The sequence below is a fragment of the Hakea prostrata genome, chromosome 11 (assembly GCF_041222555.1).
Source record: "Hakea prostrata isolate BN-2017 chromosome 11, UWA_Hpros_2, whole genome shotgun sequence".
Lineage (NCBI taxonomy): Eukaryota > Viridiplantae > Streptophyta > Magnoliopsida > Proteales > Proteaceae > Hakea > Hakea prostrata.
The window spans coordinates 11,402,291-11,417,783 of NC_142610.1; the positions used below are offsets into that span (position 1 = coordinate 11,402,291).

Genomic DNA, 15,493 nt, shown 5'->3' on the forward strand with positions numbered 1-15,493 from the left:
AATAAACTCAGGGAAGGTTGGAGGCTACTTGATTCATATGTTTTGACCTTTGATTTGTGTCTCCGTAAACCCATCACTTGCTTTTTATTAATGTTTCCCATTTTGTTCTTTTGTCTCTGTTTATAGAAACCGATTCGAATTTGCCTAAAATTGGTTCAGTTTGATTAATTTGGCTTAAAAGAAAATGAAACAAACTTGTTTATATTACACCATTGGATGATCATGAACTGAATCTTTTCAAATTTCAGTGACTAATTTACTCAAGTATCTCCACATCGATGAATCATTTCAAATGATCAGTTCAAGAGAAATTGTAAATTTTGAACTTCTATTTATAATCAGATGCAAATCATTTTGATAGTGGCCAACCCGAAATGGCATTAGACCAAAAGTAAGTATCAGATATCAATTCCGAAAATTGCGAATTTTATTTTGGTAGAAAAGGAATGTATTGAATCAAAGAGCCTTTATAAGCATTGGCATTACCACTATATATTGATTGAGCCAAGGATTGGTAGAAGGCAACAATATCGAAAGCTCCACCGACAAAGTCATCTTTGCGAAAGAGTAAACCACAGAATTAGCACCTCGACAAATGTAGAAAAATTCACATGAATCAAAAGAGGCCTTGAGCCTATAAATATCTTAATTGTTTTTTTTCTTTTTCCCAACGATTTTGTGGTCATAAAGACGCGTGAGAAGATCAGTTAACAGAATTGAAGAAGAAATGGCTCGAACATTAGTAGGCAAACACCTTGATCCAGATCTCACGTAGGGACAGAAGAATCCCCAGTCAAGTGCTTCAAAAGCTCCAGAAAATTCCCAGTAGGTGAAGAATCTAAAATTTTCATTGTAGAAGATCTGGTGTTCCTGTACACAGAATTTTACCTTTCGTAAATTTGCGCAACATGGATAGGATTTATAGATATTCACGTTCGATGGCCAGGAAGCTTTGTTAGAAAGCCTTCTTAACTCTGAGCTTTCTCATCCAGCTTCTTTCATCTCTCCGACCCACTCCAGTGACTCCAGCAAATATGTTGGGGAGAAGAGCTTATAATTGCTTCGTCTCAGCATCCATAGGGTATGTCATCATCATCTCCATCTTTGCCTTTTCCTTCACTGGTTTTCAGTCTTGTGATGCCCAAAAAACCTGCAACGTACTCTTCTTCATGTGGGAACCTTGTGAACATCAGCTGGCCTTTTCGCCTCTCAACCGATCCTCCCGACTGCGGTGACCCTCGATACAATCTCTCCTGTGAGAATAATCACACCGTGCTATACTTGTATTCAGGGAAGTACTATGTAGAGACGATCTCTTATGAGAATCGAAATATGAGAGTGGTTGATTCCGGTCTCCAGATTCACAATTGCTCCTCCCTACCTCTTTATTCCCTGACACAATACGTTAACCTCACTCATATCAGAGAGCCTTACTACTATGGGTATCCGTGGTCGGAAAACTACATAGTTTTCTTGAGTTGTGAAAGCCCTATTAATTCTATTCTACCCTTTGTGAGTACTTCTCCATGCATCAATGCTTCTCTTCTTCTTCTTCTTCTTCTTCAGATTCCTAATATTCTTACGTTTATGTGGGAAATGGAAGTTTAAGTATTTCAGAGATACCAGACTCGTGTACCATCGGCAAAATGGTTCCTATTGATTTGCAAGAAGTCGGTAAACGCTCTTACTCAGAGATACACCATGAGATGGCCATGGGGTTTAATCTCTCATGGTATCAGATTGATTGCGACAGCTGTAATGGGATATGGCAGTATTGTTCTCCCAGCCGAGATCTTTCCAACCCTCCCCGCTGCTTCACCGATTATTATTGCACGTCTTTAAATTGTAAGTGGAAATGTGTTACTTTGTGTTTTAAATATTTATTTTATTTCTCAGTTAGGTTCGGTAATGCTTTACTTTGGGTTTTAGATTTCTTTTTTTCTTCTTTTTTTCGTTGAGTTTAGTTTTAGAAATTGAATGAGTGAAAAACGGTAAGCTAATAAGCTGTTTGGTTACTGGAGAAATTAATAGAAGGAAACTTGAAAATTAAGGGTAAATTTAATTTAGACTCCTCAAGGTTTGCTTCAATTAATCACATTCAAGTCCATTGTTTATAATAATTATAAAAAAAAATGACTTTTAGTGTAAAATTATTAACTTAACGCTTCAAATAAGAAGTGATAAAAATTAGCTAGGATCAACCTGACCCTACTGAGTTAATCAAGGCAGGTCATGCTTAAAAAAACCCTAATAGAGTTGCGACTTGGGTTAGGGTTGTGATTTTTTAAAGCTTAACAGAGTTGGGTGGGACTTGGGTTTCAACTTAGGTATCTATAGTAGAGTTAGGATTCAAGGCTGGCCGACCCAGTCCAGCTTGTTGACATCCCTAAGTATTCCAGGTGAGCTCAGGTTACTTCCTTTATAATTTCCTAGGCTATTCATCTTTTAACTCCTCTAACGATAACGTGTATTTGTTGCCTTTCCATGAAAAAATTTTATATGACTTTTAGATTGTGATATATGGTATTTTTGAGATTCAATGATTGTGATCATGAAAAAAGTGTCATGATTGAAGAATATATTACTTCAAACATATTAGTAGCCAAACACATTGAGCCAAATTTCAAGTAAGGACATATGATCCTCCTCTATCAAGTGCATTCAAGATTTTAGAAAACTTTTCTTTGTTAATATTCCTAGAAGGTGAAAAACATGAATTTTTCCTTCGGACAAAATGCAAAAGACTCAACCAATACGTACATTGTTGGAATATGCTCTTTGAGCATGAGTGAATGTGAATGAAAATCATTCATATAAAGAGTTTGTGGAAATAAATGTATGAAATATCTATGGACTATTGGGTGTTTCATCTCCCAAGGTGAGTTCATGAATGGAGGGTCATGAGACCATTTATTTCCGGCTAACAACAAACTTCTCATTTCCCTAGCATAGTTATGGAGGGTTTTGGGGACTCTTGATTTCCCAAGAAACTTTTCGTTTCTAGCTTGTTTATTAATGTCTAAGGCTTTTCATTTCTCATAACTTAATTCTTTAAGTTTGGTAATAAGTGATTATGATTTTTCATCTATCAAGCTTTTTAAAGAGACATAGGCCTCCTCTATAAATAGGGATCCCCTCTTGGTGAAGATAGTTGTTGTGTTGTGTTTTCTTTTATGATTTAAGAAGAATGCTAAGTGTGCTTTAAGGGTCTTCTTAAAACGATTTGTGAGTTTTGTCAACGGTGATAGAAGGAAGGCACATGTCAAGTTCGTCGTTGCGATATACTTTGTACTAAGTACATCATTGTTCGTCGTTGTATCCTGGGAGACAAACATTCGTTGAATCCTTAAGCACACTGTGGAGGAGACGAATCTGTTTTAAGGAAACTGTTTAACGTGCATCGACGATTCTTCTTCCTTACTCTTCTTACTTCCGGTTCAAGTTCTTTTTGGGTGTATTTCAATTCTCGTGTTAATTAGTATTAATATATTCTTTACATTGTCGTCTTCTAATTTCTCATGATTATATCTGTGTCTCCTGATTTATTTAACAATTTTGACCAACATACATTCCATAGTAGCATGCCCAATTTAATTGAAATTCCGTTAACTTATTAGAATGAGTCTTCCTCCATTTTGTTATATTATCATCCCTGGTATATTATGTCTTCCTTCATTCATTGGTTATTTTTCATTTTTCTTTAAATTTACATATTTTCCTTGTCCTTCCCATGTTTTTACTACTTTATTTGGTTGATTAAAAAAAACCATTTGGGAGTTGAGACAGAAAAAAAAATTCAAAGCTACATGCAATCCTCTCCCTGGTTTCATGAATCTCCTCCTGTAGCGTCGGTTTCTCCTCAATAAATAATCTATCCATTTACCAAAACAAATTTTATTTTATTTTGGTTGATCTTCTTATGCATATTTATTTCTTATCACATATAAATCAATTTAGCCAATGTAATTTTCTTTTTCACGAACTTGGCTACTAAGTTTTGCAAACGGCACTTCTAAGTTGTGAACAGAAAAACACAAATAATCCACAGCTATAGTTGGAGATTGTTTGACCTTTGGTCTTTTGCTACCCAGAAGGAACTGCAAAAACTCTTTTTTGTTGTCGCATAGAACATAGCTACCCTTTTATTTGATTTTGGTAGCTGGTAAGTGATTGGCTGATACATTCTTTTCACTTTGACATTGTAGGGAACAGCAAAGACTGCTTGCTCATCTATTTGGGTAAGAGTTAACCTTTATTTCCTTTTTGCATATTAATTTCTAATATAAAGAGTATTTTTCACCTATCTTTTGCTTTCTCGACTAACTTCGTTCCCTTTGTGGTCATTCCAAATTGCAGAATCTCTTGCCATCCAGATAGGTACGTAAGACGTGAAACTACTTCTTTTGATGATTTATGAATCTCTACTTACGCATTTTTATACACTTTGGGTGATTGCAAGTTTCCCATCCAGTGGAATTGTTGATTATCTTATGTTTTCAACCTTATTCAACCTGTCCCATTCTGTTTACAGATAGCCTTGGCCCTTGGTATTATTTTTTATTTTCTAAATTGGTATTCAGTATTCATTGCTTGACCTTCATGCTATATATTTTCTTTGTCCAGCATCGTTGTTGGCGCTGAGAACTTTATTAGGATATATGTGTTGCCCAGCCTTACTCATCTCTTATGTCCTGCGACGACGAAGGCACCTCTCCTTGGACACTAATATTGAAGAGTTCCTACAAGGGCATAACAATCTACTGTTAATCCAATACTCATGCAGATATAAAGAAGATGACTATGAATTTCAAAGACAAACTTGGTCAGGGAGGCTTTGGGTCTGTGTACAAAGGAAAGCTTCAAAGTGGGAATCTAGCGGCAATTAAGATGTTAGTGAATTCCAAAGGTAATGGGCAGGATTTTATCAATGAAGTTGCTACCATTGGGAGGATTCATCATGTCAACGTGGTGAGGCTCATCGGATTTTGCTTTGAAGGATCAAAAAGGGCTCTTGTGTATGACTTTATGCCAAATGGATCACTAGATGGGTACATCTTCACTCAAGAACAGAAGGGTAATATTTATTCTAATAGTTGGGAAAAGATGTATAAGATTGCCCTTGGAGTGGCTCATGGGATTGAGTATCTCCATCAAGGTTGTGATATGCAAATTCTACATTTTGATATCAAGCCTCACAATGTTCTTCTAGATGATGATTATAACCCAAAAATTTCAGATTTCGGGCTGGCCAAACTATATCCTACAAATGATAATACTGTTCCTCTTACCGCTGCGAGGGGAACAATAGGATATATAGCTCCAGAACTGTTCTACAAAAGCATGGGAGGTGTTTCCTTTAAGGCTGATGTTTATAGTTTTGGAATGTTGCTGATGGACATGGTTGGGAGAAGGAAGAATGTGAATCCTTTTGCAGAGTCTTCTGGTCAATTTTACTTTCCATCATGGATATATGACAAACTAAACCAAGCAGAAGATTTGGAAATGGAAAATGCAAAAGAGGAAGACAGAAGAATAGCTAGAAAGTTGATCATAGTGGCACTATCTTGCATACAAATGAAGCCTGTAGATCGCCCTTCCATGAGCAAAGTCATACAAATGCTAGAATCCCCTACTGAGCTTCTACAAATGCCACCAAAGCCTTTTCTAGCACCATTTGAAAGAGTGGAAGAAGATCATTCAATTAGAGAGTCATCATCCATATTAGGATCATCAAGTTATTCTGATAACCATTAAGTATTTTAATCAAGTCAACATAGAAATTGACATGATATTGAAGAACAAACTTCGAATGATCTTCACAGTACTTGCAAAAGCTTCAAGGATCAGTAATCAATAGTCTCCATGCCATTAGTATGGGTCTTCCAATGCTAGTCTTTGATTACTTTGGGATCCCTAGTATTAGGTGCATGTTTCTAATGATAAATCAATATATGCATCATAGATGCACGAGTAAACTGTGAATAAGATTAATGTTTCTTTCCTGACAAATGGATCACCTCAACTAATCCCTCATGGCCAGAATTTTGAGCTCAAATCCTAGTCTGGCTCAAGGCGGCTAAGATAGATTTGACCTATCCAGATCAAACTTGCACTGATATTTTCTTTTTACCATGTCAAATAAACTCAGTTTAATATTGTTCTACTCTACATCTTCCCTTCCCCCCCCCCCCCCCCCCCGCAGCCAAAAAAAAAAACTTGTTCAAATCCCCAACAGTGCTATTGTTCGTCTTCTCCTTTACTCACTTTCTATCAGGGCCAAAAATGAAACTGTGAAATGTTTTGTATGAGATGTCCAAATCGTTGAAGAGGAGTTGCAATTATGATGTTCTAACCAAAACCCAAAAAAAAAGAGTTGCAATTATAATGAATTGCATCTCTTAAGTTGGTTTCCAATTCTAATGATCCAGAAACTATTTACTTTTTGTTTTTGTTTCTCAATAAATTCAAGGAAGGTTGGAGACTATTTTTACGTTTCAACCTTTGATGAGAGTCTCTATAAGCTCATCGCTTGCTTTTAATAATGTTCGTCATTTCGTTCGTCTGTCTCGGTTTATATAAACTTATTCAAATTTGCCGAAAATTGGTTCAATGTGATTAACTTGGCATAAAAGAAAATGAATCAAATTTGTTTATATCACACCATTGGATGATCATGAATTGAATCTTGTCAAATTTCAATGATGAATCATCTCAGATGACCACTTCAACAGAAATGGTAAATTTTGAACTTTTATTTATAATTAGAGGCAAATCCTTCTAATAGAGGCCGACCTTAAATGGCATTAGACCAGAAGATGGTATATTATTGGCACCAGGTACTTTGAATGGGATAAAAGCATAGTCAGGAAGGAAGACCACCCGGGTTTGCAAACGGGTTCTCTTGTGTTTGCCCGAAAATCCTTTCTCCAGTTGAATCTGTAGTAGAGGAGTCAGCCGAAGGCAGATGCACCTGCGGAAGTACAGCATGCCCTGGAGACCTGCTAGTTAAAAGAAAAATATCCAGATGCTATTACAATATCAATAACCAAAACCTGCTCTGTATATATGTATGCATTACACCCTAATTCAAAAAGAATGTAAATATTTTAACTATAATGTGGTTGAAAACTGCCGCTTTCTCAGGTAGGCATCTCAGTTTCATCTCTTGCTTACAAGATGAATATTTAGTCTTACAGTTGATCCAGTCTGGTTGTATCCTTTAAATTCTGTGTCATGTGAAAGATGAAGCAGTTGGAGCCTGGAGGTCATGGAGATGGTGAAGGTTATTTTAGATTAAATTCCAACACCATCAATTGAAGTCTTAAGAGAAACAAATCTTACAAATGGTGGTCAGCTCAAACCTCAAACCAAGGATTTCAGCTTCCATACAAGCGCAGAAAGACGCAAATAAGCCAATCAATATGGATTCGATGGCTGTAACCCAATGCTGCAACCTGGCTTGTTAGGTTTGTGACTTCCAAACCAAATTAAACCTGACATCCAAAAATTACAAACTCTGATATTGATCCTAAGGCATTGATGCCCTTAGAGGTCAGTTAGCTTGTTACTTCAGAGTTTAGGAAAGCCTTGCATGTTATCCAATCAAAGCTGCTTGAGCTTCTTCTTCTTTTTTTTTTTTTCTTTTTTTTTTTTTTTTTTTAATATTTGACTCTTTTTATTTTCATAGCATTTATCCTACCAAGCCAAGCCAAGGAACTATAGATCTTAACAAGGGATTTTCAGTCATTTAAGAATCTAATTGCTGCAGAGTTCTAGCAAGACGGGGTGATGTAAGACAGAGAACGATGAAGAGAAGAATGAGGTTATGGAAGCATGATGGGGGCTTGTTGATGGAACTATTATTGCTAAAACGCCTGAAGAAAAAATGGAATGGAGTTTTATGTGAATGACGGTCATATCTGTCTGTCCTTGTTGAAACTCAGGGCCATGGAAACAGGGGCTATAGAAGGGGCATACAGCTAGGATGGGAGATGACACCATATTTGAGGGGAACTACTAAACTAGTAATTCCTGGGTCGGTGTATTGTCACAATAAATCCTGAATATGGATTTGGAATAAATGAAGTTGAATGGGAACTTGCTGTTTGTCCTCGATCTTCAGCTGTATTTATGAAACAGGAATGATAGCTTTTATTAAGGAGAAACCACTCTGGGAGATGAGTATCACTGAGAAAATTGGGGAAGATGGGAAGAATAAACAAAGCTTAAAGATACAAGAGAGTGAAAGTGCAGCTTGTCCAGATACTTAACATGTTTCTGTATAGTGGTTTTGATGCTGATTTATGTCAGCTGAAATGCCTCTCTTTGAATGAGAGGAAGTAGTTGGTATTTTTAAAATGTTCAAGTTGCTACTTGGGACCCTATTTTCCCAATGCATGAGTGTTTTTACCTTTCTTCAAGAGTCTAGAATTGAGCATTATCTTTCTTACCCCTATATCCATGAGAAAAATGGAGCTGTTGGACGTCATCCTAGACATATTGTTGAGACTGTTCTATCTCTTTTGGCACACTCCTCTTGCCTTAGACGGTTTTGGGTTCATGCTTTTGAAACGGCTGTATTTTTGATATAGCAGATTGCCTTTGAAAATTCTGAAAAATGTTTCCCCATTATAAAAATCGATTTGTATACTTTACCCTCGAAGTGCTGATCATGTTTTCCGGTGCTAATAGGAATCCCCAGATCTAAGGTCTTACAAACTGCAAAAGCTTTGCTGCATTCTTTCCAGCTCTATGGGGATTTCAACTTCAAGGAAATTGCCTACAAGGCAAGCTATTTTTTGGGCTACTAGCTCAGTATGCAACATGAAGAGGGAGACCTTCAATGTGGACCCAAGATTAATGTTCTTAAAACACAGTCTCTGAGGTCACAACAACTTTGAAAATGGAAGTAAGCATAGGTAGCAGGATTTAACTAGCTAAGATCCTTTAGATAGTACTATAGAAATCTCAAGTTGATTTCTCAAGAGAATAAGGAACAAATTGCTTTCAGTCTGCTGACGTTTACATTCTCCATCAGACCCTAGGCTGGAAAGAGGGCTTCAGCTATAGTTGTCGCAGAGATTTTCTTCAGGGTTTAGAGCTTTCCAACCAATACCAGGTTCTACTTTACTGAAGTATCTGCTGTTTGATCGCAATTGCTAGATCTTTATCTATGTCAACCGGGTCCCCCGTGTTCAAGTCCAAATCTAGATCTAAAGTCTCCGTGCTTATGATTTGCAATCAAGAGATTTAGAGATGAAATAGGAAAACAGAGAATTACTTTAATTCAACCATTAGCAATGCCCTCAAATTTTAATCGAATTTAGAAAACCAACACACAATTTAAATGCAGAAAGTAGGAACGACCAGGCCAGGGGGAGTGAGGAATCTACCTTATTTAACATTTTGGTGGCTGGTAAGTGATTGGCTGATACATTTTTCCACTTTTGACATTGTAGGCTTCATCGAAAGATTATTGACCAAGCTTATTGGTAAGAACTAAAACTTGCATCCTTTTTGCATATTAATTTCTAATATAAACTGTATTTTTCACCTCACTTTTCTTTTCTTGACTCACTTTTTTCCATCTTGTCATTCCAAGATGCCGTATGGAATGTCGTACGGAGTGTCGAGTTAAGAGGTAAGATGTGAAACTGCTTCTTTGGATGATTAGAGTCTTAGTTATGTATTCCTATACACTAATAGCTAGGGATCGCAAGTTTCCTATTTAACGGAGTTGCCGATCGTCTTATATCTTCTACCTTGTGCAACCCCTCCCATTCTATTTAGAGATACCCTTGGTATTTGTTTTGATTTGCTAACTTGATATTTAATGTTCACTACATGACCTTCATGCTTATATATTTTCTGTGTCCAGTATACATCTTGGTGCCGAGAATTTTGGGATATATGTGTTTGTTTGTCTGGCTCATCTATAAAATTCTGCAACAACAAAAGCACCTTTCGTTGGACACTAACATTGAAGAGTTCCTACAAGAGCATAACAACCTATCACTAATCAAGTACTCATATTCAGATATAAAGAAGATGACTAGGCATTTCAAAGACAAACTTGGTAAGGGAGGTTTTGGTTCTATATACAAAGGAAAGCTTCGTAGTGGGAATCTTGTTGCAATTAAGATGTTAGAAAATTCTAAAGGTAATGGGCAAGATTTTATAAATGAGGTTGCTACCATTGGAAGGATTCATCATGTCAATGTGGTGCGACTTGTTGGATTTTGCTTTATGGGATCGAAAAGAGCTCTTGTGTATGAGTTCATGCCAAATGGGTCCTTAGACAGTTACATCTTCTCTCAAGAACAGAAGGATAATATATATTCAAGTAGTTGGGAAAAAATGTATAAAATTGCCCTAGGAGTGGCTCATGGGATTGAATATCTCCATCGAGGTTGTGACATGCAAATTCTACATTTTGATATCAAGCCTCACAATGTTCTTTTGGATGAGGATTATACACCAAAAATTTCAGATTTTGGGCTAGCCAAACTCCATCCAACAAATGATAATACTATTACTCTGACAGCTGTAAGGGGAACAATAGGATACATAGCTCCAGAACTGGTCTACACAAGCATGGGAGGTGTTTCCTTTAAAGCTGATGTGTATAGTTTTGGAATGCTGCTAATGGATATGGTAGGGAGAAGGAAGAAAGTGAATCCTTTTGCAGAATCTTCTAGTCAATTTTACTTCCCATCATGGATATATGACAAACTAACCCAAGTAGAAGATTTGGAAATGAGAGATGCAACAGAGGAAGACATAAGAATCGCAAGAAAGTTGATCATAGTGGCAATATCTTGCATACAATGGAAGCCTGTTGATCGCCCTTCCATGAGCAAAGTCATAGAAATGTTAGAATCCGCCACTGAGCTTCTACAAATGCCCCCAAAGCCGTTTCTAACCTCATCTGGAAGAGAGGAAGAAGGTCATACAATTATAGAGTCCTTATCTATATCAGAATCATCAAGTTATTCTCATAACTATTCAGCGAGTCAATCAAATCAAAGGTAAGCTAACATATATTAGGTATGATAATCAAGTCTCATTTATTCATCCGAAAATTAAACCAAATGAAATCATCCAAGTTCAATATGTTCACAATTTGTGTTGCAGTAACAACATAGCTTTGTCTTGAGATTGGAGAAAAACTTTTGAATGATCTCCGCGTTACTTGCAGAAGCTTCAGGGAGTTGTTGGAATATCTCACTTAACATGGGCATATTTGTCCTGCTCTTTTTATGTGGTTTACTAGTGGTTTCTTGTGGTTTAGAGGGGCATTTCAGCCTTTCTCTGCTGTATTCTTAAACCTCCTTTTTGGGTTTAGGGTTTCATAAGAATGTAATCATGTTGGGTGTTCTCTCTCTCTCTTTGAGGTGTGATTCTCTTATGTCTCTCTTGCTCTTTGGTTTGAGGCTTGGTGATTGGTTCCCCCTTGTGGCTTGAAGGCGTTCTTGTCTTCGATTAAGCTTCGCGCTGCTTATGGATGTGTCGACGTTATGCGTTTCCAGGTGAGATCCTTCTATGGTGTTCGGTGTTGTGATGCCATGAATTCTTGGTTGATCTCTTCCTTCTCTGAAATGTTGTTGTTATTTGAGAGTTCCTTTGTACCTAACTTTACATTGATTTAGTTTTGCATATTATCTTGAAACCTCTGGACTCATCCTTGGATGTAGGTCATTTGACCGAACAAAGTAAATCGTTGTCCCTTGTCTTGATTTTATGCTTGGTCTACTGCACATTTGAGGTTTCTTCCTAATAGGAGCAGTAATCAATGGAGTTTCAATGAAATCAATATTGGTCTTCAGCTAGTGTTAGTCATCAACTATTTTCTTTTTGATTGGATTCCTGACTATTAGCAGAATGATTATGTACTAAGAGATAAATATGTCCTTGCATCATCAGATGCACAAGTAACCTGAGAAGAATTTCTTACATGTTTCTTTTGCTGACAATTGGATCAATAAGTTTCACACTTCCAGTAGATTATTTCCTTATATGAGACATTAGATAGTCACTCAAACCTAACCTCATCTTCATGAATTAGGGCCACTTGAACTATCCCTCATGGCCAGTATTTTGAGCCCAAGTCCTAGTCAGGCTCAGGGCAGCTAAGATAGCTTTGAGCTACAGGACCAAACTTGCACTCCTGTTTTCTTTAACCATGTCAAATAAACCCAGTTTAGTACTGTTATATACTCTACATCGCTCACCAAAAACCCTTAAAACTTTTTCAAAATCCCTTAGTGCTGCTATTCCATGAGATGTTTCTTCCCCATATCCTTGTATATCAGCCATAATTATAATGAGTTGTACCTCTTAAGTTGATTTGTTTTCTTTAACCATGTCAAATAAACCCAGTTGAGTACTGTTATACTCTACGCTCACCAAAAACCCTTAAAACTTTTTCAAAATCCCTTAGTGCTGCTATTCCATGAGATGTTCCTTCCCCATATCCTTGTATATCAGCCATAATTATAATGAGTTGTACCTCTTAAGTTGATTTCCAATTCTAAATGATCTAGAAACTATTTACTTTGTTTTTGTTTTCCAATAATCTCAGAAAAGGTTGGAGACCACTCGATTCATACGGTTTTGAACTTTGATTTGTGTCTCTGTAAACCCATCACTTGCTTTTTATTAATGTTTCCCATTTTGTCTTCTGTCTCAGTTTATAGAAACCGATTCAAATTTGCCTAAAATTGGTTCAATTTGATTAATTTGGCATAAAAGAAATGAAACAAACTTGTTTATTACACCATTGGATGATCATGAATTGAATCTTGTCAAATTTTAGTGACTAATTAATTTACTCAAATATCTCCACATCGATGAATCATTTCAAATGATCAGCTCAAGAGAAATTGTAGATTTTGAACTTCTATTTATAATCAGAGGCAAATAATTCTGATAGAGGCCAACTCGAAATGGCATTAGACCAAAAGTAAGTATCAGATATCAATTCCAAAAATTGTGAATTTTATTTTGATAGAAAAGGAATTTATTGGATCAAAGAGCCTTTATAAGCATTGGCATCAACACTGTATATTGATTGAGCCAATGATTGATAGAGGACCACACTATCGGAAGCTCCACCGACAAAGCTTTCTTTGCCAAAGAGGCCTTGAGCCTATAAATATCTCCAACTATAAGTCCAATTTCATTTTCTGGACAAGAAGAAAGAATCTAGTTGATTAACTCTTGATAATCAGATTCCACAACCAAATTCTTCACTTCATTCTTAATGGACTGAAGAAGTCCCGATCGAATAATTGAGGTTCTAGCAATGAGGGCCGAAGGATAAGAGATACGAGACTATCGAGACAAGTTCAATCTTGGAATTTCTAATAACTGATCCAATTAAGTAAGATGAAACTAATTTTACAAGTTGTTTAGTTGACTACTAGATTGATGTAAATTAATGTAAAAACGTTCTTAAATTTATATACCAACCTATTTTATTAATTTAAATTAAGGTAAACACATTCTTAAGAATAGGGGAACATAGATATATTACTTGAGTTTCTTTTACACAAGAGAAAGAAGAGTATTGTAAAATTAGTCACAAGAAAGAACACGAGAAACATGTATCTCAAAATCAGATTACAACAACTGCAAATACCGATTTGAACAGTAAATACCTAGACATCTGACATTTTTTTTTCTTTCCTCGGAGTACATAAAGTACAAAGGTTGATCTAGAATTCCAAAGATTGCTCATCAACCACAACCGATAAGCACAAAAAAATTTTAAAAATTAAAACGGTAAAAAGGAGTGTGAGATTTGGAACATGCTTTTCTGTCTCCTCTAGAGTATGGATCCTATTAACTGCTTTCGCTCTCTTCATCACGGCTGCAGTCTGTACTAGTTGATGATGAAGATGCAATAGCCTTTCCCTTGCTATCTGATGCCGTGGTGGAACCCTTTTCATGGATTCTTCCAGTTTGTATTGCTGTGGAAGCTTCGTCTGGTTTGTAGGACCTGGCAACGACACAAAAAAACTCAAATTTTTACCATGTTAACCACAGAAACAGGCCATTGTATTCGGCACCAAGAAAGTAATACAACCAGATAAATGAAGATACAAGTGCGAGGTAAGTATTGAATTTAAAAGCAATTGGAAGGTGGGTCGGGAATGCTAATATATCACTTATGAAAGTCACTGTACCTCAATCTGAAGCCAGAGAAATCTCTTCTGAGCTTCCTTAAGAAGAGCACCAGGGTTTGCAAACGGGTTCTCTTTTGTTTGCCCAAAAATCCTTTCTCCAGTTGAATCTGTAGTAGAGGAGTCGGCTGAAGGCAGATGAACCTGCGGAAGTACAGCATACCCTGGAGACATGCTAGTTAAAAGAAAAATATGCAGACGCTATTACAATATTAATAACCAAAACCTGCTGTATATATGTATGCATGCATTGCACCCAAATAAATTTAACCCAAAAATCATGAAAATACAAAATCGAGCAATCTGGATGTTCCCTTCCTCAGCCCAAACCAGCAATTGGATATTCCCTTCCTTTAACCCAGATTTTATTTGAAGCAACCGATGGCTGCAGCCAGAGAAAGAGATTTTGCCACGTGTACAAAAGCCAATCAAATGATGTGGTACTGACTCGGTTTAATGGGTTTAACTTGGACCGTGGATCAACTCGTTTCTAACCAAACAAACCAAATATTAAAAATCTTCTTTTCATTTTCCTCCTCAATTGTAAACGGGAAGATGAAAAAGCACCTCTACAAGGTAAAAATACCGATTTCGGTAAAAACTCTTTGACATTTTTGAGACTAACTCAGCCTAAAATCTTAAATACATTTACAAATTGCATTATTTCTAAATGAAGTTGAAGATTTGAAAATGAAAGATGCAACTGAGGATGAGATAAAAACAGCAAAAAAGTTGATCGCAGTGGCATTGTCGTGCATATAAATGAAGCTTGTGATCGCCCTACCATGAATAAAGTCATAGAAATGTTAGAGTCCCCCACTGAGAATCTACAAATGCCTCCAAAACCTTTTCGAGCATTATTTGGAACAGTGGAACATCATCCAATTGTAGAGAGTCATCACCCATATCACAGTTATCAGATTGTTCATCATCATATGACACATACAATTTGACGATTCGATCAAATCAATTGTGATCTACAATAAATTAGTTGTTTGGTTTCTAATTAAGGAGTAACTTGCCTACTAAAATTAACCAAAAAATGCAACTCCCTTGTTTTAAATGTCTCTCTTTTGGTGTGTTGCTTTTGTCACTCTTGGTTTAGCTTTTCATTACATCGTCTATCTCTCTTCAATTGTCTTCCTATGTTTCCACTATGATTCTTGATGCTCTCTCCTAATTGTGTTCCTTGGTGTAATGTCCTTTGATTGCACTAGCACGGTTCTTCTCTTCCTTAATTGTCTTTGTGACCCTGATTATTAAGGTGCGTGGTTGTTTCTCCACAAGCGGTTTTAATTATCTAGAACCAA

General features: G+C 36.6%; 1 protein-coding gene and 1 pseudogene across 2 annotated transcripts; both read left to right on the forward strand.

The window, feature by feature from the left end:
- The first annotated feature begins 758 nt into the window (after positions 1–758).
- Positions 759–6,118, forward strand: LOC149000097 (rust resistance kinase Lr10-like; annotated as a pseudogene). The gene is made up of 4 exons (XR_016170804.1): positions 759–1,845; positions 4,206–4,238; positions 4,357–4,377; positions 4,624–6,118. The product of XR_016170804.1 is annotated as a rust resistance kinase Lr10-like (transcript).
- Positions 6,119–7,242: 1,124 nt separating this feature from the next.
- LOC149000098 (rust resistance kinase Lr10-like) lies at positions 7,243–12,733 on the forward strand. Its single transcript, XM_089139120.1, has 5 exons — positions 7,243–7,282; positions 9,878–11,027; positions 11,291–11,315; positions 11,466–11,528; positions 12,689–12,733. The coding sequence occupies exons 1-5, from the start codon at positions 7,243–7,245 to the stop codon at positions 12,731–12,733; spliced, it is 1,323 nt and encodes a 440-aa protein (XP_088995246.1).
- Positions 12,734–15,493: the final 2,760 nt, after the last annotated feature.

Coding starts and splice junctions, on each gene's coding strand:
- LOC149000098 (XM_089139120.1), top strand. CDS start 7,243: ATGAAGCAGTTGGAGCCTGGAGGTCATGGAGATGGTGAAG. Junction 7,283..9,877: donor AGGTCATGGAGATGGTGAAG/GTTATTTTAGAT, acceptor TTCTGTGTCCAG/TATACATCTTGGTGCCGAGA. Junction 11,529..12,688: donor TCGACGTTATGCGTTTCCAG/GTGAGATCCTTC, acceptor CTTCTGTCTCAG/TTTATAGAAACCGATTCAAA.